Here is a 23,916-nt window from a genome sequence, read left to right on the forward strand (position 1 = left end):
GATAAACACAACTCTGTGTGTGTGTTTGCATGCTTTTTCTTCTATATATTTCCATTGTGGTCTTTGTATTTTGGTTTAAAATTTCTAGTTTCAGACTTGTTGGAGTTTCTGGCTAAGGGATAATTGTTTTTAAAGTGAAGGATAAGAATTAGAAGATGTTGGCAGCATTTGACTAAATGCCTCCTAAGGAGAGTAGAATTCTCTAGTGTGGAATCATCTTTCCAGAGAATGTAATGAAGGACATCCATAGGATATATTTAACAAGATAAGATTAAGACTTTAAGTGAGTCAGCAAAGAATAATCCATGGTGCCCTCCAGTGAGAAATGAGATTGTTCACCTTTTGGCCTTGCCTTTTAGAAGTATCCTCTCTGAGCTCTGGGATAGAGTGGTGTTTGTGTGCGTGTGTGTGTGTGTGTGTGTGTGTGTGTGTGTGTGTGTACAGACTTCTTTTAGGGTTGTTACATAATAAATAGTTAAAATAAGAAGACAAGAAGAAGAGGTAGTTTACCAGGGTAGTTTTATATCTCTTGAGAAAGAAGCAAACTAATATTCCACTTCATGTCATTTTCTACATAAAGTTCTATATATAATTTTTATTGACAGAAATATTTAATTACAGTATCATCAAGAATAAAGCAGATTCTGCTATTTAACATCTACTAGAGAGACCTGCTACTTATTGGATTAAATTAAATTTAATTCTTTCTCCATAAACAGCCTTCTTAAGATATAACTACTATTGAGAGAAGCAATACTTGGTACATGTGAACATATAACATCTCCTTAACTCACAAGCGAAACCAGGACACTTTATAGTATGTAGAGAAAGGAGTTGAAAATGTGTGTGAGTTGGAATGGAGATGGTAGGGGGTAGGGGTAGGGGGAACAGGTAAGAGACTGAGATCATTAGTAAGGTTTTATCTATTTTGACAATTTACCATAAATTGGCCCTTTAACTGCCACTGGGGCATGGCTGTTTTTTTTCTCTGTCAGTAAGTGAAAACATTTGTTAGCCAAGTTTTTGCTGTTGCTGTCGCTAACATTTTGGAAAGAGGAGGGCACACACACAATCTGCACACGTTCATATCCTCATTTCTATTTATATTGAATTAGATAGAGGTTGGGTAATGATTGGAATGGGGCGGAGGCAAGGCAACACTTGAGAAAAGATGGAAAAATAGGAATAGAAGATGGAAAATTGTTCACCCTCTTGATAATTTGCTTGGTAACCTGTGTTTTACAGACAGGAGATTTATGGAGAACTTTTCACATTGGCCAAGTTCATTGGGAAACGGCAGTGTCTGCTCGGTGGAAATTGACCCATCATACTAATATAAACAAATTATTTAAGTTGCAGCTAGTTTCAATTTACATATGCCCTTATGTCAATGTGGATGCCCTTTTCCCCGATGCTGCACCTTTATATTTCCCACCCTTCCCTTTCTCATCCCCTCTCCCCTTTTCCACTGAAGATGTCAAAGCTGTTCTGAACTTTACTTGCCCTCTAACCCAAGCATCTTAACATTCCTTCACCTGATTGCCAGTCCAGAGCTGTTCTGAGAAAGAAAAGGAACAAGAAAAGTCAATCGCAAGGTTTCTTCACGTTCTCTTCTCAACTCTGTTTATTTCCCACAAATTCATCTCTGGATTATACTCCAGAGATGTATGCTCCCTACATATCTCCTTCCTCTCCATTTTCTGAATTTTTACAAAGAAATAACCTAGATGCTCTTTGGGCTGGTGTTCTTCCCCAAAGTAGCCACACCTTATTTCAGTCTTGAACTCAGTTGGTAAAGAATCCACCTACAATTCAGGAGACCTGAGTTTGATTCCTGGATTGGGAAGATCCGCTGGAGAAGGGATAAGCTACCCACTCCTGTATTCTTGGGCTTCCCTTGTGGCTCAGCTGGTAAAAAATCCACCTGAAATGCCAGAGACCTGGGTTGGGAAGATCCCCTGGAGAAGAGAAGGGCTACCCACTCCAGTATTCTGGCCTAGAGAATTCCATGGACTGTATAGTCCATGGGGTCGCCAAGAGTCGGACATGACTGAGTGACTTTCACTTTCACGTACTAGAAGACACACTATTATCATCAATGTATTACCCTTTTCCTCATCTTTTTTGGAATTTTTTTTGGGAGGGATATTTTTAAGAATTGGATTAAAACTGTGAACTCTCTCCTTAGAAAAAATGCTGTTATACTCATATATGCCCCTGGGAAGTCAAGATGAGGATAGAAAAATATTCTTTCCACTTAGAGGGATAGAGATTACTATGTTTATAGCAAGAATTAATATGTGGTGACCATAAGCAAGATTGGGATATGTTGAAGAGCAGGTGGGAGGTGAGGAAATAAAGAGAAACTATAGCCAACAGTTTTTGAAAATTTCACTGTGATGTGAAAGGAAAGAGGGCAGCAGATGGAGGGATATGAAGGGGGTGAGGGAAGGTTTGCTTTATTTTTATATGAGCATAAATGCTGATGGAAAGGGCCATGTTGAGAGGAAGAGGTTGAATTTATACAAGAGAAAATCGATGTAATAATGTAAGTATCCTGTGAAGGCAGGAGGAAATGGAGTCCAAAGTATAATAGACTTTTGTGGGTAGCCACTATATATAACATTGCTTCTGTGGGGAGGAGGGGGAAATAATTTAGATTTCAAGTAAGTGACTTGCAAATGATCCCTTCTGCTATTGCCATTTCATTATTTGTAAGACTTCAAGGGTTATGGGGTTTGCCAGTCATTTCCCAAAATAAAAGAGGAGATGGAATGATAGACTGAATTGCAAGAGCCCCAGTCTTGGCTCGGACACTAAAATATTAGATGACCTTGAGTCAGTTGTTCATGCATCACCTGTAAAATTAAGAATTTAGGTCTAGAAGGTATTTGGGGATGTGTTGGGGGGTGGTGTTTTAGTTGTCATAACAACTGAGGGTGCCCAGAACCAATGATGCTGATTGTCCTGTAATACACAAGATAGGTTATCAAAACAAGGAATTGTCCTGGTCAAAGCCTGCAGAGCTCCTTAGGAGAAACCTGGACCATGGCTAGGTAATATTTTAGGACCTTTCTAGCTCTAAAGTCAAACTTAACTAAGGAGATACAGTGAGTTAAATGTCCCTTTCAAGCCTTTAAGAATCTTTCAAATCTCAAGGACAACCCTTCAGTTTTTGTTAGAGTAGATTGTGGCTTTGGCTAGTTAATGACTATTTAGGAGTGCTATTGCTATCATATGCCACGATTGACAAATACAAGTTTGACTTATCTCCATTCTTTTTCCTTTTATTTCAGATACTTTTGGAATTTTCAGCCCCAAGGTGAGTCCTCTCCAACCATTTATGGTTCGTACTAAAAATGTGTAGATGGTATTGTTACTTCTGTATCTTCTAAGTAAGCTTCTCCATAGGGTGGCATCGGCCCTTTCTGAGGAAAGTCAGTGGAGTGTTTAATTAACCTTCACCCTGCTGGGCTCCCTTGCCCTGCCTTTTAGCAATAAGAAGCCCTGATGCTTCTGCCTTCTGAATGAATTAGTGCTAGATTATTCTGTAGGACCAAAGCTTTAGTATGCTTTTATTCCTTGAGCTTTGTTAGATGCCAACAGGATCCACCGGCATTCAAATAAAATGGTGGCCAAGTCCATAATAAAAGCCTTGGGAGGGCTCCAGCTCAACTAATCCTTCATTGCTCCAGAAATAAATTCCGGTGTGTTACCTCCTCAATCACAGTGCTCTTCCACACAGCCTGCCTGTCTGGCAGCAGAAGCATGTCAGAAATGGAGTAGTGTGGAAATTCCCCCTAGAACGGTGTTATCACATTTTAATATGAGCCTCACTGCAGCCTCCGTGCTTCTAATTGCTTTCAAACCATTGTTTTCCTGCTTTTGCTTGATGAACCCAGCATCTGGCATGATTCTAAAAAGTACAACAGACAGCTGTGTGCAAAATTGAAAAAAAGAGGGTAAAAACACATTTTTAAAAGGTTCAAAATTGAAAATTTTTCTGAATTCAGTTTGAGGTGGTGCCTTTAAAGTATATGCATACTTTATTTTTAGTACCCTCGTTGAGAATGTCAGAAACATCATTCTGAATATTAACTATCTCAACTTGTTATAAATGGGTGATTTTTATTTTCTCAGAAAAATCACAGAGCATTTTAAACTAAAATAGCTTTATGAACTATTTTGCTCTATAAAATTTTTTAACCAATTGCAAGCTTTTCCAATTTTTTTTAATTTTCGTATCATTACCAATGTATCCATCTCAGTGAATAGTAGTACCTTAAAAAATTCAAACTGTAATGATTCTAGTTTTATTAAAATTTTAATTTTCCTAGCTCATACTTTGAAGTCTATAAAGGCTTTCTTTAAAAGCAAACTTTAAAAATAAAATATTATATTTTTGAAGTTTTTAAACTTTCATAAAGTATAGCAATAGCATTTGTAACATTTTAAATAATGTGATATAGTGTTACTGTATATCTCACTGTCCTAAAGCATTTATGGCTGAAAACATAGGTTGAGAATAGAGAATTATATCTACTAATGTAGCAGTTTGTTTTGCAAAATATGAAATATGCTGTTCAAGAAATGGCCCTATAGTTCAGGGTTTAACAGATGCTAACCAAAATCCACAAGGGGCAGCATATGAATGTAAACAGGCAGAAATGAATGGAACTGTGAAGATAGAATTAATTACCTAAAGGAGAAATAAAAAATTAGTGTCAGAGATGTGGTATAGTAATGTGTTGAGAAGAGAAAATAATTTTAGAGCTTAACACAAGGGACTGTGTGGGGCTCAAAAGACAAAGCACACGTCTCACCAGATTCCTGTAATAGTGGTATTATAGTCATTGTCCAGCATAGGGCAACTTCTGCACAGTCTTTCTCTTTTAGAAAGAAGGCAGAGGTAGAGCAGTGAAGGAGACAACTGAAAAGAGTTTATTTAGAACAGAAAACTGTTTACTTCTTGACAATGATTGGATATATGTAGCAAATTGGATATTCTTTGCTCATTTGGAAGTAATGTAAGGAAAGATAAAATAGAAAAACCCATGTACATGTGGCTTGCCCCCAGCTTTGTTCCTCCCACTAAGAGAGTTTTGAGGGGCAGAAGAGGAAAGAAAGGGTATCTTTTACCTTGCCCTTTTGGTCAGATCTTGGCAGATTGTTTGCTTCTAAAATGTAGTTTGGGTGGGAGCAGTAACAGGTCTATTTAAGATACTATGGGGCAGTTTGGGATTATGAAAAGAATAAGAATATGTAAGAAGTAGAACAGATGGCAGAAGTATTTTAAGAGCCCTGGAAGACTAGGTAGTATTGGGAAGGGAGTGAAGAAGAACAGAAATGGTGGCCCCAGACATTCCTGGCATTTTTATCTGTGGCAGGATTTTTGTGCAGGAAGGTGATGGGGTGAATTTTATTAACTCTGTGCATTTCCCTAAACACACATGTGTATTCTTCAGAATATTTGTACCAGAGTCTGGTACCTAGAGGGAAAATAGTCCTTAGTTGTAGAAGAGTTGACACAACGTACTGAAAAAGCATCCTTTAAAAGAAAGATACTTGGGAGAGTAGACTGCTAGACCTAGAGAAGGATTTCAAGCAAAGCATTTCTTATCCGTCATTCCATTCAATGCCAGGTTTAATGCAATGGAAGAGTGATCATGGAATAGTATCAGGAGAGTTTTGTCCCTATTCTGGAGAAGAAACAGGGCATGGTAGAAAGAGCATGGACGTTGAGGCCTAATAATCCTGGGTTCAAGTCTCACTATACCATTTAGCTAAAGGTTATGTGAACTTAGCAAGTTGCTTCGTTTTTCTGAATCCTGGCCTCCTTATCTATAAAATAAAGATGTACCAGACACTGTGCGAAGTCTTTTACATGCATTATCTTATCTAACCCTCAGAACAGCCCTATGGAATAAGCACTGTTAATATACCTATCTGACAGATGTGGCTACTGAGGCAGAGAGTGGTTAAGAGAATTTCTCAAGGCCAATATCCTCAAGGAGTCTAACTTAATCAGTATGACTTTGTATAACATGTACTCTTTCTAAAAAGATATAAAAGCTTTATTGTGATATAATTCACATAACAAAAAATTAACCCTTTAAAAGTATGCATCAGTGGTTTTCTAGTCACTGAGTTGCACAACCATCACCATTGTCTAATTTCAGAACGTGTTCATCACCCTGATAAGAAACTCCATGCTCATTAGTATCCTAGAGCCCAGTATCTTCATTGCTGTATTTTACTGCCTGATTGCAGGTTGTCATGAGGACTAATAGTAATATGTGTAAGTCCTAGCATGGTGACTGGACATAGTATAGTTTCTGTTCATGGTGTTATGATAATTCTTTCCTTCCATTTTCACCTAAGTTTTCATATTCGTCCACTGTTTAACTTCCTGAATGATGTTCATTTAAAAATAAGGAAATAGGAAGAAAAATAATCCCAATAATTTATTACTTTAATATAGAAGGAACATAAATGAAAGACCTCTTTTAATGGGCTTAAACAAAATTGTAAAACATAGGAAAGACTTTTTATATTTATTTTTTAATAAGATTGAGATTCCTTTGATAATTCAAACTCTGTTTACTTTAACCACTTTTTCTCTACTTAAATTCACTTAAAATTACAAAGAAAGTACATTGGAATCTTTGCTATGGAACTTTTACCATTTCAGCAATCAGATATTTAAAACATGATATTGCTCAAATTTCTGCAACAATATTAACTTTACCTTTTTAGATAGCCATACCGCTTGATGGTATTGATCCTAGTGACAGTTACAGTTAGAAAAAGTTTCAGTTACAAGGCATAGTGTTTATAATTTAAATTTATTGCTATAAAACTTCTTCATGAGTATTAGAAAAATTGCCCACCATGGACCCAGAGTCTAAAACAAATGATACAATATTTAAATAAAAATTCAAGAAAGACCATGGGACTATCATAAATATATGTAACAAAATGGTATTTTTTCTGTCCAATGGTCATTTACATTATATTTGCAATAATGGTAAATATGGACCAGTGAAATTTCTTGGCAGCTTGAATATTCTTTGAGTACCTGCATAGGTGATGTAGAGGGTTTGTGAGAAAATTACTTGGTATGTTTCAATATGAAAACTTTCCACTGTGTGAATCTTAAAAATCTTATTTTGAAGTGGCAGGCCTATATCCCTTGTCAAAGTGAATTGATGCAAAAAATACAGCTTGGCAAAAGCAAATAATACAAAATGAATAAAGAAAATGTTATTATAAAACCACATTAACTATAGATTAAAAGAGATTTAAAAGCCATATCAACTAATGTGTGAACCTTATTTGCATCCTGAATCAAACTATACAATCTATGAGAGAATTAGAAATTTGAACACTGACTGGATTTTTTATGTTGAGAATCTACTGCTAATTTTTTAGGTGTGACAATGGCATTATGTTTATATTTGTATGCTGTGATATTTGAAGATAAAGTAATAGATTCTGATGTATTATTCAAAATAATATGGGAGAGGAAGAAATAAATGGGGTGGGGTGTAGATGAAATAAAATGGATCATAAATTATGTTGAAGCTGGACAATGTGTACACACTTTTTCCTACTTTTGTATATTTTTAAAATTCACTATAATGCAAGAATAAAAGAAAAAAAATCTAGTTTGAAATTAATAAAAAATGTAACAATATTTTGTTTCTATTATGAAACCTGGTACATTAAAGCATAAGATACTTTATGTGTCTTGGACACAAAATACCTAAAATAATGAGGGTTTTTTTTTTTTAAGTTTTTGTCCAAGTTTAATGTTTTGTTTAAGAGCATGCGTTTTGAAGTTAGACCTGGTTTCGAATCCCAGTTCCATTACTAACAAGCATTGTGAGCTATAGCAAGTGATATCACCTTCTCATTTACACAATCTTGCTAGTAATATCTGTGTGTGTGCGTGTGCTGTCACTTCAGTCGTGTCTGAAGCTGTGCAGCCCTGTGGACTATAGCCCTCCAGGCTCCTCTGTCCTTGGGATTCTCCAGGCAAGCATACTGGAGTGGGTTGCCATGCCCTCTTCCAAGAGATCTTCCCAACCCAGAGATCGAACCTGCGTCCCTTGTGTCTCCTGCACTGGTCGGCACATTCTTTACCACTAGCGCCACCTGGGAAGCCCTAATAATATCTTCTTCACACTTATTATGAGTTGTAATGAATTTTAATAAGATGATGAACTCATGAGGAGTGCTTGCCACTTGGTAGGCACTTACTGAAGTGGTAGCAAGTATTATGTTTATGTTTCAAAGTAGGGCTATGTAAGTAAATCCATGTATGGAACTTAGGTAATATATATTCACATATCTTTCCATAATATTCATCCATTCCAGCTGAACCCTGGTATAGGGCCATTTGACTCACCATATATATATATATATATATATACATATTCGTGAAATTTTGCATTTAAAGGCTGTGTGTGCAGACTTTTTATTGGTAGGCACTTCAGAGGTTAGATTTATGAGCTTATTGCTCTGTAAAGTCTGAGACATGTTGAATCGAAGCATGGATGTCACTTCTCTTCTTTTCTCTTACTATCACATACTTGGAGCATGTAGTTATGACAACTACAAGAAGCAAGCCATTAAAGCAGCAAAGAAACACCATCTTAGCACTAAAAAAAGGAGAGAAAGGTTTCCCTTTGAAGTTGAAGAGAAGTGTTTTTGAATTAATGGAGTGTACAGTGATTTTACAAGTTTTATTTATGAAAATACTCTTTGCGTTCATGCCAGAAGGTTTTAGCACAGTCATAAGTAGGATTTACACAAAGAAACATAGCCGAAATTTATGATGTGTTTGCAAATGTAAGAAAAAGTCTGAATTTACAATATTTGTAATTTATTGTTAAGTGTCTTTCTATCACTATTCCTGGAATGCTAATATTTTATAAACACAAGTGTTGGTTATGAACCTAGAATATCCTAACCTATACTACTTTTTAAAAAGAAGTCTTCCAGAATGTTTTCCATGTCTTTTGGGAATTTAATAGGGGGAAATGTACAAGGGACGAATGCTCCTGCCTTTGGCTTTAGCCCAAACGTTTAGCATCAACAATCTTGACAGCTGCTTTTGTGACTTGACTTCCTTTGGACCTTTCTCCCCTTTCCCTATTTGCTACATTTTAACAAATGAATCTGTAGAAAGTGGATGTATACACACACATTGTTTTTGAATTTAATTACTGACTTTGATACCTTTTCAAATATTTTACTTCCTATACATCTACTGGTTGGGTTTTTCTAGAGCGGAATAATGGAATAATGCATTTTTAAATTAATGCACTGTTTTGCAGCTTCTGTCAAAGGTTAGTTTTTTTTTTTAACAAAAAGACTCATTTTTTTCCTTTCTAACCTTAAAACTTTCTAAGGCTTTGATGTCCTTTGTAAAGTCCCATCTTGTCACATGTGATCTTGAGACAGAAGAAAAAGAACCGACTTTCATGAAGGCAAAAGAACTCATTTGAATCAGATGCTGCTGCCTTCTGTATTCCCTATACAATATATTATACACAGAAATGTTCTTTTATAGCCTTGTTTGGAATAGCAAGGACTCCAAACAGCCTAAATGCTCAGCAATAGGGGACTAGTTAAATAAAGTATGTTATATGCATTTAATGGAGTGCTACATAGAGAATAAAGGAGTACATATGCGTATCATGGAGAGCTCTCCAAGGCATACTGTTAAATGGAGAGGGCAGTTTGGACAGTGTAGTCTGTGTGTGTATGTGTACGTGCACACACATGCATGCAAGTGTGCTTGCTTTTATTTGTATATGGTATATTTTTGGAAGGATACACATGAATCTATTAACCGTGGTACCCCTGCTGAGGCGGGTACCAGTACAGAGAGAATCTTTGTTATTTATATCTTTTGGTATGATTTACATTTTCACCATGTGCATTAATTATTTTTTGACTAAAAATTAGTAGTGAAATGAGTCTATTTCTGCTAATATGAAGCAACCTCCAAGATAAATGATTAGGAGGAAAAGCAGGATACAGGATAAGACAAATGCTACCATTTATTATTTTTTTTAAACAAAAAGACTTACTACTCTCACAGACATTGTCATATTTAGACAGAAAATTCATAGAATACCCACAAAACACGTTGCTTCTGGAGAGAAGAACCATGAGAAGGGAGGAAAGATGAGCTTTCATTACATGCCTTCTTATAATGTTTGAAATTTTTGCCCTGGGCATACTTAACGTTTTTTATTTAATAAAGCTCACTATAGTTAACAATACTGTATTGTGTATTTGAAGGTTGCTAAGAGAGTAGATTTCAAAAGTTCTCATCATAAGAACAAAATTGTAGCTATGCGAGGTGATGGATGTTGACTAAACTTACAGTCTTGGTGGAGGAGTCTTCCCTGTTAATATATTTTCAATTCATTAAAAGTTTATGGAAAATACCCCCCAAATTTCTTAATGTATACACATATTAAATCACTATGATGTACATCTAAAATTAATACAATATTGTATGTCAATGATATATCAACAAAGCTTGGGAGAAAAAGAAGCACACCAAAAAACTTGATTTAATACAGTAGCTCTTTTTCAATAGAATCATGATTTGATAGTTTATACCCATTCATGTTTTTTCCTTGTTTATTTTTACATATGAATTTATAGGTGAGATCCTAATGATGATGTAAAATAGCAGGATTCTCTGTTGTTTCATGTTTGGAAACCAGTGTTACATAGGTGTGGCAAGTTAACCTACCACTTAAAAGTGTACTTTAAAATAAATAATAAAATAGGATCATATACTACCCATGGTAATTGATAAAGAATACCTTTTTACCCTATCTTAGTCTTTCTTTTTTGCATGAGTGGTAATTAAGAGTTCATAGAACTTCTGATTCTTGTCATTATGTAGATGGCAAAGAAAATAAAGTGATAAGTTAATGACTGCTTTAATTTTATTTGATTAGCCTGGAAACTTGTTGAGGAAACAAACTTATAAACTATTTTTTCTTAGATAGAATTATCCCTGGATCAATACAGAAAATCAGGTAAAGAGTACAGTTCCTGAACACAGAATTTCGGTATAAATATTAATTTACTTCAGGAATTGTGCCTCTAATGAATTTTCATGGTTTGGACCCAAAGTGTTGAGAGAAATCTCTGGTTAATTTGAATACAACGTTTTTGGGGTTTCTGCTTAAAATTCTTTGTTGAATAAGCCCTTGGACTTGAAAGCCGGTGAGTTTGTTTGATATTTGGAGACTGAATAAGGTGATGGTTAAGCCCACTTCTATTATATAGCATTTCTCTGTGCTTCTCAGCAACACATACTTCTCTTGGAAACTTGTTTAATAGTTATTGCTTACCAGGCTAAATCCTATTAAAACAGAAAAGGAACTGTTAAGTTATGTACAAGGGGAGTTACATGATATATAAAATAAAGATTCCAGTCAGTGCTAACTCTTGAGAGGCAAAGAGTGGAAGAACCAGTCTCTGAACTTGTCTGTCCCTGTCAGCTGACGTGCACTTAACACACACTTGCCAGTTTAGAAAGTTCTTGATCACAGTTCATCTCTAAAAGACATTTTCCTAAACTTAAAAAGTGATACCACTTTTCTTAAGATTAGTACACTTTCCTTGTTAGTGGTACCCCAATAAAGATGGAAAAATAAAATTTAAATATAAGGAGATACTTTTCCATGTGAAACTTCTGTTCCGAAAAAGACCAAACATTGAACAGAATTGTTGATGGTAAGAGGCTTTGGTTGTTAATGTTGTTGTTAAACATGTTATTTTCATACATGAAATAGGAGTTCCTATTTGGCAGAGGGGCAAAAGGAGGCTGAATTTTGTCACTTTTTGCCATTCCAGCTTTAGTGGTATTGGAGGTCTATGTTACTCACAAAGAAAACTCATTTTCTTCATTATGTTAAAAGATGGTTCACGTTTTCAGGCCTGCTTATCTTACCCATAGTACATTCTTTATTATATGCTATTTTATTTTTACTTCTTAGTCTTTTGTGAAACTTTTCTTATATCTGCCTGTATACAATGTAGTCCCATTCTTCTTCAGCAGGAGATATTGAAATCCAAGTGGGCTTATAGTTTCCCTCAAGAAGTAATATAAGCTGATTGGGATATGATAGATCCTAGGATGCATCAGGACAGGGAGTGGGTGCTGAGGTCCACTCAGTTTATTATTTGAGAGAAAGGAAAAGAGGGAAAGAGAGCAAGATAAATCAAATAGTAATAAAATTGCTACATTCAGAGTTAACGACATATTTTTGAGGTGTTTTCCTACTGTGAGACTTAAGTATGGTGGTGCCAGAAAGGAAATGTGTTCTATAGCTAGGCCAGGTCAAAGCTGTATTTGAGTGTGGAACATGTTGCCTCACTTTCTCTGAAGCAACATCAAAATACCCAGGATCAAACAAAATCACACAGAAGTCACGAGAAAAAAATTCAACATGTTGATCTGACTAAACCCAAAATGTTGTATTGTTTTGTAAGCATGAGCTTCCTGCTAAAAAGTGGTATTTCAAAAAAAAAATCACTGCACCAATACTATCATAGGTACATTTGAGCCTATAAATTGGACCAACTCCTTCTTGACCAAATCATTGACCACATTTGACTTTGTTAGTTTCATGCATAATATGACTACTAGTATTCCTACTACTTATAATAAATTATACTTTTGATTTTATAGATTTACCTTACTGAAGTAAAAAAAAAATACTGATTAATGACACATGTCATAAATTTGGTATGTCATTCAGTATGCTTTGCCTTTGAGTAATAATAGTAGTTTACAAAGCATGTATATTTGGAGACTGTGCAGCTCAGTGAATTAGAACAAGAGCTTAATAATCAGACAAGGCGGGATCAGAGCCACTTATGAGTCACCTGTATGACTGTGGGTAAATTGTTTAATCTCTGGATCTCAATTTCTTTATCTGTAACTTTGGGTTAATAGTATGTCACAGGATTATTTTGTAGATTAAATGAGATAGTACCTAAAGGGTCTTGACCCAGAGCCTGTAACCAGTAAGAGTTCAGTAAGCTATTATATTTTTATTGTTACTAGAGCTGCTTTTTCCTATAAGTCAAAACATGTTGAAAATTCAGTTGAATAGCTTCATAGTAAGACTTAAACGCTGAGAATGCAGTGGAAAACAGAACAATGAATCAATAATTTCAGTTATGTTTGCCTGGTTGCCAAATAATAAATGCATTCATTTTATAGTATATTTACTGCATACTACCAAATACCTAGATTTACATGTTTTGAATTCTGTCAAAATCTCATTCCTATTGAAAATATTCAGACTCAGCAGGTCCCATTTTAGTAGCAATTGAACACTAACAGTGGTGGACGGAATGTGTTAGTGAAAAGCCAGAATGATTGCTGACAGGCTGTAATTTGCTTTATGAAGTGTGCGTTGTCACATATACAATTATCTGGTTTATATTTTGCTGTCAATCTTCCAGTTTGTTAATGTCTAGGAGTTATGCCTTTATGTGAAACCAGAAGGGTTAAAAATCTCAGCATTTGCGGTGTGAGGCAAGGGAAGGAAGGAAAGAGCAGAGGGTTCACACAGTGGCTACCTTTTTTTCTTTTTTGAAGAATTAGGATGATGCTACACACTGCAGCTCACCCTACTGGTCAAAATGAAAAACTGCATCATGAAGGTTTTTTGTTTTTTGTTTTTTTGTTTTAAAGGAAGGAGAAAAAAAGAAACTTTTCCACTGGCTCCCCTGGGCATTTTCCTGTCCAACTCACCCCTGACAGATGTAGTTCATTCTGGAAGTATTATTAAACCATGCTGCCCTTTTGGTTGTTGGAGTGATTCTGCTATAAGCATCCAACCCATTTGATTCCATTTTTCATTTAAACCATGCTCTCTCTACAACTGAGATCCCTAAAGGTTCTTAAGAAGTCTGTGATTCTTTGCATGATTTATACAATTAGCATAAACAGTATTCCAAGATAAAAAACTTAGTCAGAGGCTCAATTTATTTCTTGCACATTCAAGATCTAGTTGGAACAACTTTTTAAGAGAATGATAAATGGAAACTTTCTTTACCTGGGCTGTCATTTGTTCTGTAGACTTAATGACATTCAGTACTATTATACTCACTTCCAGGGCCTTGGGGGAAAAAAGAATATTTATACATTGAGTTATGGCTAGATGTAGGAGGCCAAAAAAAAAAAAACCAAAGATGGGCAGGAAGTCAGGCTGTATAGAACAGAGAAGAATTTGAGACCTTCACTATACATGGATTAATCACAAGAACTAACCATGCAAATCGAAATGGATATTTAGAAATAGGTGAAGCCTCTAAGATGTTCTGTGGGAAACACCATACATTTTCTAATGCATGAGTATGTGCAAAATGATATCTAATTTATAATGGAAGTGTTGACAGAACTTTAGATTTGGTGTTACAAATGTTCTCCAGAATATGTTTACATGTGAATAACATTTCACATATATGGATATGTATGTACTCAATATATTTCTTTAATTGGTATTATATTTAATAATTTAGGTGAATTGTTATAAAAGCTGCAGTTTTACTAATCTTACCTTAGTTCAGCTTTGGGAACTGCATTACTAGGAAATTGGTCTGTGAAAATCTGGCAATATTAACACTATCAAGCATGAAAACTAACTGGATTGGATCAGAGACCTTTATTTATGACATTTTATTCAAGATTTATTAATTTAAAGAAGGAGCTGTGTGTCTCATGGGTTCTTAAGTATTAAATAGAGCCAGAAGTTGTATGTTCCCAATGCAAACAAAAACAACGCAGACAATTTTACATTAATTTCAGTTTCCTTACATTATCCAAAGATAACTTGGTGAAGTAATAGCAAACCCTAGAAAATTTTCAATCATACCATATAGTTGGTTGCAGATGTGCATAAAGTTTTTATAATATAGCTCATAATTAATTAGGAGAAAAATAAAATGACTTCATAGTAACATGAAAAAACACATTGAGCCTTTTCGTATTGAATAAACAAACATATATTTATATGCTGTATTTGTTATTCTTATGTTTTTATGCTTATGCTTTATGCTTTTTTATTTTTTCTGCCTTTGTAAATTTTTCTCTCATTTCTTGGTAAAATCATCATTATGGTTTGTTTTTATCCATGAATAGTACCTGCAAGTTCAGAATCAGATGGATTTGCTGTGAGTCAAAATAGTTACAAGGGGAGCATCACCATGGCTCATTTTCCTCCCTGTTTTATTTGGAATTGAATTAGGAAATGAAAGTTTTTAGCAGTTTAATTCACTTCTCCATAAAGTTTATGGAGCAGCAACAGCTGGTTGAATTCATGGCAGAAAAAGCGAACTTCAAGTGGCCAAGCTATTGTTTCAGAATTAAGGGAGAAAACTCATTAGCTGTTAATGAAAACACAGGGAATAAAAACAAATAGCACAGAAACCCTAGCAAATAATTACCTTACACCTGACACAAAGCTGCTTTATCTTTCTGCTCCAACCCTCAGAAATTCCCAACTTATCACTCTGTGGAGCATGAATGAAATTGAGTTTGACTGGAAGGAAAGAACAATAGAGAAGTCATCCTCCTTACAGGCCCCTCAGCACAATACTCAGTGGAAACCTGCCACTGAATATACTAAGGGATGTTTCTGATGCCCAATTCTTATGACACTTAGGATTAGAGGAGCAAATTACCATCTAATAGCAGGTGAACCCTTAATATAGTTCCCCCAGATCTTGTTTAGAAATACAAAAGGAAGGGACTGAAGGTAGTGGATGTGATTAATGGAGATATTGTGTGTTAGAATATATATATCTGGATAGAAATATATTGATTCTGAGCGAGTTACAATGGGAAAGTGTGTCTCTAGTGGCTAGGGGTCTTGCTTGTGAGAAAGCCACTCAAAGCAGGTGGAGTTCTAAGCTCTAATTGTAGAGCTACTGGGTGGAAATGTCTGTCACTATAGTTTGTGATCATTTATGTCTGATCCCACTGGACTGTGGTTGTGGCCACTTGTAACTGCAATTGTAAGAGCTGTAGATGAATCCAGAGATTACTTCCGATTATGTTTTAAGAAAAAATTATATTCTAAACTTCAACAAATCCAAAATGACCACAGTAATTGTTAGTTCTTCTATAAAATTTTTCACCCATGCATCTTGAATAATTGTAATCATTTTAATTACACGGGAGTGTCTATTTATATAATGTCACTGGCTTTTTTTTCTGTGTGTGCCCAGGGGAGCTGGGCCACTTGATATGACACTGAAAACACTTACAGCAACATTTCCCTCGTCAGGAACTAATTACACTTGGATGTAAAACATATTTTTAAATGTTTCTCCCACTGCAGTCATTTTTAGTACTGACCTAGGCTCTGTTTTTCCTGCACTGAGTTGTATACCTTTGTTGTATACTTTACAGAGTCATGGTCTTGTATTTAGCACAGAGGTAGCTGTTAAAAACTCACCTTGAGTAACTATGTTTAGATACCATAGGAATCACATGAAAGTGACTTTTCCATCTGAAGTTAATAATGCATGCATGCATGCTAAGTCACTTCGGTCGTGTCCAGCTCTTTGCGACCCCGTGAACTATAGCCAAACAGGCTTCTCTGTCCATGGGATTCTCCAGGCATGCCAAATCCAGGCAGGTATTTTGGATAATACTTTAAAAATGGAAGCTCTAAATATAACTGGATTGGATCCTGTGACAGGAAAAGGACACTAGTGGGAAAACTGGTGAAATCTGAATAAGGTCTGTGGTTTAGTTAATAGCAGTGTATCAACGCTAATTTCTTGATTTTGACAAGTATACACTGGTTATGTAAAAAGTTGACATTGGAGAAACCGGTTGAACAGTATGTAGGAACTCCTTGTACTATCTTTGCAATACTTAGAATAAATCCACAACTATTCCAAAACTTAAAAGCTCATTTAAAATAACAAAAAAGCAAAGCCCCTCCTGATTTGCTTTTTTAAAAAAAGCCTAGACTGCTAAAATATGAAAGAGTAGATTTGTCAGATTTCTGGAGCAAGCAGAAAACTTTGAGTCTGGAGTGACAGTTGATAGATAATGCCCATTATGTCCTACAAATGTTAAATTTTGCTTGGTAACCCATACGACTAATTTTTAACTGGATTTTTGTTTGGCTCAAAAATTTTAAATTCCTTTAACCTCACAGCTCACTTTTGGGTTGCCTGCCAGGCTGTACATTTAGATTGCCTTGATAATATAATTTCAGTGGATTTGCAGCGATGTAAAATTTGAGAATTTTAGCCCTCAGTTCAGTATTTGAGAATTTTTCTGCTTATAATAGAAATTTCTCAGCAGTACTTTAGCAGAACTACAAGCTTTGTATCTTGATCAAGTAACCTAGTAAAACAGAGCATTTCTTCCCACTCTAGCCAGTGACTGTTGTGTGAGGGGTTTGTTTGTTTTAATTTTACTTTTATTCTCCACAACAAACTCCACAGTTTATTTTTAAAGTTCTGTATCTGCAGGTGTTCAACTCAGTTATGGATGTCTACCTATCTTTGAATGTCTGCAGAGGAATCTAGATATGATCATCTAATTTATGGAAAGAGAAGGCTACAGCTTTGCACTTCTCATCATTTTATATCCTCCCTATCCTTCTAGTTTAATTGTAGGAAATAAACCTTTAAAGTGAGGCAATACAGATTCTATGTAGGTTGTTCGGTTTCACTGCTCCCTAGTTGAAATCCAGGGCCAAAACTCTACAGTGTTTACTGAGATTAGCATTGGTGATTTCCTTTGGAAATTAGTATTTGAGATAATATTAAATTCAGTTGAAAATCCCCTTTTCATGTTTGTGAAATGAACTGAGCAGCTGTTGGTGTCCTTTTATCAGCAGACTGTACCTCTGTTTGGGGGATTTTGAGGAAAGCCATTTGCAACGCAGAGCCTTTTCTTCTGGTTTCTGAATGAGCTAACATCTTCTGTCTAAACCTTTTAAAGTGTTGTAATAGCATGGGCCACTTCTACAAAATATAATCCACTAGTGTGTCAAAAACACCCAAAAGAGATTAACATTGTTTTAATTGCCTTATTCAAAATTGTATATACATTACCTTTCATCGAAGCCATTTTGCAGAACAAATATTACCTTCTTAGGGTTTTTAGAATTCCTAAGAGGTTGGTTGCATAGGCTGTAAACCAGAATTATAAACAGAACTTCCTTAAAATTGCAAAACAAGTAGTGATTTAAATTGGAATAGTCCAGGTTCTCTCCAAATTTTACTTCTCTTATTTTTTAGCAAAGGAAAGAATCTTGACCTTGCTGCTGCTGCTAAGTCACTTCAGTCGTGTCCAATTCTGTGCGACCCCATAGATGGCAGCCCACCAGGCTCCCCACCCCCGACCCTGGGATTCTCCAGGCAAGAGTACTGGAGTGGGTTGCCATTGCCTTCTCTGCTTGACCTTGCTACATTGTATTATGTATAGAAGTATAATTTATTCTATTTCATTTGGAAATAGAGGCATTAAGGGTAAAGGTTATAATTAATGAGATATTTTTATAACTTTTCATTTTAAGTGTGATGGGGAAATTTCTTTCTGGTGGCAAAAGGTCTCCTCACTTTAACAGTTTCTAAGTTCTAGTTAGTTGAATGGAAAACTTCCCATCCAGGTGGATTGGTGCTATAGATTATTTATGTGTTTCTTTTATGTTAATGGATATATATATTTGGTAAATACCAGAAGGAATCTGGGCTTCCCTGGTAGCTCAGATGGAAAAGAATCTGCCTGCAATGCAGGAGACCCAGGTTCAGTCCCTGGGTTGGGAAAATCCCCTGGAGAAGGGAATGGCAACCCACTCCGGTATTCTTCCCTGGAGAATTCCATGGACAGACCATGGAGTCACAAAGAGTCAGTCACGACTGAGTGACTAACACTGGCCTCTAGAAGGAATCTACAAAGACGTTTATTAGGATGTCAGAAGTATGACCTTTTTTCCTTTCTTTTTTGTCCTTCAGGAGGAGACCAACCTGAAAATTACCTTGGACAGGACAGCTCCGATGATAATCACAGTGGAACTCATGGCCCTTCTTTTACATCAGATGCACCTTTTTTGTCAGATTATCAGGATGAGGGTGAGTGTCATCTTTCTGTCTTTAGGATGACCATACTTTTATACTTTTTGTCCTGGGGTCTTTGCCTTTGGTCATTTTCAATCCAGCAGTCTTCAGAAGGTTCTCTGTACTGGTAATCACTCGTTTGCAAAGAACAACTATTTGTTTCATTGTGGTGCTATCCTCCCAGATAATTCAATAGTTCTCAAGTTAATGTACTTAGGGAAACACTAATTCCATATTGGAGCAGGAAGATATCATTATCGATCTTTCTATAAGAACTGTAGCTGAAAAGCGAAGAGACCTTTTTAAGATTGCAGGGCCCAGTCTAACGTTCTTTCATACTTTTTAGCTTCAGTGAAGTTCATGAGAATTAGAGCTTTTGTTTAATGATTATTGAATTATTGATTCATTGAGGATTATTTGAGACTCTTGAGCTTATCATGTTATAATAGGATATCATTTTGACCCTGTACTCACAGCCCTCTGACCATATTGGTGTTGTCCAAGGGGAAGGAAAAGCCCTAAGAACCATTATGCAAATCTTCCTGGAACATCATTTTATTTGAAGATTTGGGAATGGGAAGAGTTAAATAATTCAACTCTTATAAACATTATATTAGAAACACATTGGTATGTAATACAGTGGCATGCAAAATATATGTGAATTTTTAAGATACATGAATATAAAAATTTTGGCATGGTGGCTGCCAGTTTCTGGCTCAGGCTCAGATATCCCAGGGGTGGGAGTTCACTGTGCCTTTTCTGGCATTTGGCCACTTGAACAGAAGGTTTGATCATTGATGCACATGGTTATCTTATCAAAGTCTCTCTTGTGCCTTTGCAGTGTGTGTGTGCCGGGGGGAGGTAGAAATGCTACTAAACTGAATATTAAATCGGAAGCTTATTATTCACTTAAGGATTGGGAGTAAAGTTTGTAAATTTTCCTTTATTAGTCTGTGATCTTGGTGTTTATTTTCTTCCCAAATTTCCCTCTGACTTTGGCATTTTCCAAGTGTTCATAATCCCTGCATTCCCTTCTCCTTTTAATTTTTTATTAATTCTTATTTAATTTAGCTATTTTGGTGATTTCGTATTTTCTTCTTTTTCGTTGAATTGATAACCACCAAACAGAACTATAGATTCAGTCGTGCAGAAGAAGTTAATTTTGTTTGAGCTTTGTATCCTAGCTCAATTAGTAATACCTAAGTTTTTATACTAAAAACATCATTTGGATTGAAAGCTTAATAATTACATTGGTAGCTGATTAATAATTATACAAAATTAACAGTGCAAAACAAAAAATTTGTTTTGTTTGTTTTTGATCAATCTAATGCTTGACAGAATTAGAACAATAGTACCTCATTAATCCATAGGTCACTTACTTAGTATTTCCAGTTTTCCCAAACACAGCTGAGAACACAATAAGTAAGCCAGAAAGACCTCTAAGTGGAAATAGTATATTTAAAATGTTTTCATTAAAAATAGTGAAATTAAAGAAAGTGATTAGTGTTGAGAGAGGTAAACCTATTACCTGGAAAATCCCAAAGCACATTAAAGTTAAAAGAATTCCCAAAGTGACACTGTTAATAGTAGAGGTAAGAATAGACTTGTTTGTTTGATTGTCGGATGATAAGATATGTTTCTGCAAAGCATTGAATCTAGCAAAGTGCCTAGTGCCTGATGGATAATGGGCACAATAAATGTTTGTTTCCTTCCCCTGAAAAATAAAGTTATGTACACTTCTTGTGAAATTAAAGAGAAGCTTATAAAGATGTTAAAATTCTAAGTAAACTTTATATCCTATTTTACTAGATTACACCATTATAGAGAACAGTAACATTTGATATGCTATTTATTCATTATTTTAATAAATACTTATTTAGAGAGTATAAGGTAATACTGTGCTAAGCTATAAGTGAAATAGGCAGTTAAAAGTCAAACACTGTCCTTGCCCTCATGGCGCTGATTATCTCATTGGGAAAACACACTATTAATATGTTGACAAATGGACAGATACAAAGTCAGTGTCTTCATTTGCTGATGAGATAGCTACAGTGATCTATTAGGAACAAAAGATTTAAAAAAACTTTTTATTTATAGTGGCATTATTTTAAACACTTGGAATTTTTATCTTTATTAGAAAAATGAAAGGTGAGTCCTAAAATTTTTCAGCTTGGTTGCTTTCCAGCTCTAGCAAGATCAGTATCCTAAACGTACAACTATGCAAGGACACAGTCTGACCCATTTGTCCATAACTTCAGTGATGAGAAGCAATAACCATGGTGCGTGTCGTGTTTGGGTCATGCTTTTGTGAAAACTACAAAGAGATCTAGAAGAATATAGAAACCTGACCAGGTGCACAGCATAAAATGAAAACCAAGGTTACATGCTAAACCATGCATAAAAATGAGAGCATGTTGCTACCTAATCACAATTCCTTCCCCTCTTCCTTTATAAATTGCCCTCAGTCTGAGAATGTCAGGCTATAGCCTTGGGAGAGATACCTACAAACAAGAGCATAACCCCATAATCAGGAATGAAAACTTGCTAACAAGTAATAAAATTTAGATTTATAGACTTAGGGAGGCATAGTTTCTACTATATTGAAGGAAAAAATTTTTAGTATGAAGCATTTAATACAGTAACTATACAAAAGCCAGCCAACTATGAAGCTCAAAATCTGATTGCTCTCATTGTCCAAAATATACAGTGGATATATAATTATGAAGAACCCCCGTGTATATACGGGACTTTCCATGTGGCTCAAGGGTAAAGAATCTGCCTGCCAAGGCAGGGGATGCTGGTTCAGTCCCTGCATGGGGAAGATCTTTTGCAGAAGGAAATGGCAACCCACTCCAGTATTCTTGCCTGGGAAATCTCATTGACAGAGGAGCCTGGCAGGCTGCAGTCCATGGGGTTGCAAGAACCAGAAATGACTTAGTGACTAAACAACACATATATAAATTTCTTCAAGATGGGTTAGGGAAAGTGTTCTGTAAAAGGTTATAGTGACTCCTTCTGGAAGAAAAATTTAAAAAATAAAATGATTTTAAGTGAAGAAATCAGAAATCTGTAATAATGTATTGATATTATGTATCATGTATTATTACCTTCTAATTAAAGAAAAGGTAATAAATGGTATTGATCAGATATATCTGGGAAGAAATGAGGAAGAATGTTTTTAGAACTTAATTTTACATCTGGATGTTAAAGGTTATAAAGCATTCTTGTTCTCCAGCAAAATGAAAAATAGAATTGGAATAGTAAAAACCTGTAACCATCATTGGAGGAGAGTAAAAATGATTAAGTGTAGAGCCTTTATAGACCAGTTTATGTGCTACTTGATTTAAAAGAAATTGTAGACTTGTTAATGTACCAGTAGTGGCCATTTTCAACTCCATGCCTTTTCTGAAAGATATATTAAAAAACAGAATATTTTTTAAATAGAATCAGTTTTTATGGCTTTATTTTTAACACTTCTTAAAAACATTTCTCTGCTTTCAACTTGATTCTGAAATAGAAGGGTTTGGATTTAATATTATGAATAACAGACTAGCTTTTGTTGATCATTGTGTGTTTTATTTCTATAATGATAATAATAACAGGTGCAAGAAATTATTTTAATATCTTTCCTAAGGGAATAAAGAATATATTTTAAACAAAACTTTTATTATTGTGAAATTAAAATGAAGGTTTAATTTATTGATTAGATTTTTGTGTCTGGAATTCATGCTTGTCTTAAATTTCTTTATGCCAGAGTTAGAATCTTGAGATCTAGGAGTTGGAAGAAATGATGGGCATTTAGTAACAGGAATAATTTATTGAGCACTTACTATGCTGTGCTAAGTGCTTTTTGGTGAATTATTTAATTCTCAGACCAGCTCAGAGAGGAAAGAAATGTTTTCCCCGTTTTACAGACAAAGAAATTAAATGACTTGGCCAAGGATGATATACCTGACACATGGGAGGTGTGGGTTGGGGGTAGGATTCTAATAGATTCCAAAGCTGCTGCTTTTTGAAGAGCTCTAGTTAGCTGAATGTTTGTCTTCTGAAACCCAGTCTCATGGACTTTATATATCATTCTCTTATTGCTTTTATTTCACCAAATATAGTATTTATTTAAAAATAAATGTATTTAAAGCTAAAAATTGTCCTCTAAAACCTACATTAACTACATCATACAAAATTTGATATATACCACTTTCATTATAATTCATAATTCCTTTCTAAGTATTCTGTAATTTGTTTTATGAAATCCTTTTTAACCTATGTGTTATTTAAAAGGGTTTTTGGGTTTTTCCTGGCTTTTGTTTTGTTTTAATTTCTAGGGATTTTTAAATATGCTTTTTAAAATTTGTTATTTTTCTAACTTTACTACCTAATAATATAAGAACTTAATCTATATTGTTTATTTGTTTTAGACTTTATTGAGACTTCTTTTGTCACCTAGTAATAACCAGCCTATGCTTATGTTCTATGTACACCCTGAAGTATTTATTGGGTACTTTTACTATTTCTATACTAGTGAATAATGTTCTTCAAATCTTTTGTATCCAAGCTTTTATCTGCTGAAAGTTTTGTGTTAAAATCTCCAGTTATAGTTGCAGATTTATCCATTTTCCTTTTTTGTTTTACATTCTCAAAGTCTTCTAAAGAGGTCTAATTATTTTAAAAGGCTTCCTCTTATAGAGCTGAAAACCTATCCCTAGAACTTCCACTAATTAAGCTAGTTTTGCTATCTAAGTCTACTCATGTTGTTGTTTAGTCAGTAAGTCATATCTG

The 23,916-nt window shown here is 35.1% G+C and overlaps 1 protein-coding gene across 2 annotated transcripts in view; it reads left to right on the forward strand.

The window, feature by feature from the left end:
• SKAP1 (src kinase associated phosphoprotein 1) overlaps positions 1–23,916 on the forward strand; it is a 296,312-nt gene that overhangs the window by 74,241 nt on the left and 198,155 nt on the right. For both annotated transcript variants that reach the window (XM_020870783.2, XM_070479337.1), the window contains exons 3-4: positions 3,297–3,322; positions 19,036–19,152. In XM_020870783.2, the coding sequence (XP_020726442.1) occupies positions 3,297–3,322; positions 19,036–19,152 (143 nt within the window). The remainder of the gene's footprint in view (positions 1–3,296; positions 3,323–19,035; positions 19,153–23,916) is intronic.

The sequence above is a fragment of the Odocoileus virginianus genome, chromosome 17 (genome assembly GCF_023699985.2).
Source record: "Odocoileus virginianus isolate 20LAN1187 ecotype Illinois chromosome 17, Ovbor_1.2, whole genome shotgun sequence".
Lineage (NCBI taxonomy): Eukaryota > Metazoa > Chordata > Mammalia > Artiodactyla > Cervidae > Odocoileus > Odocoileus virginianus.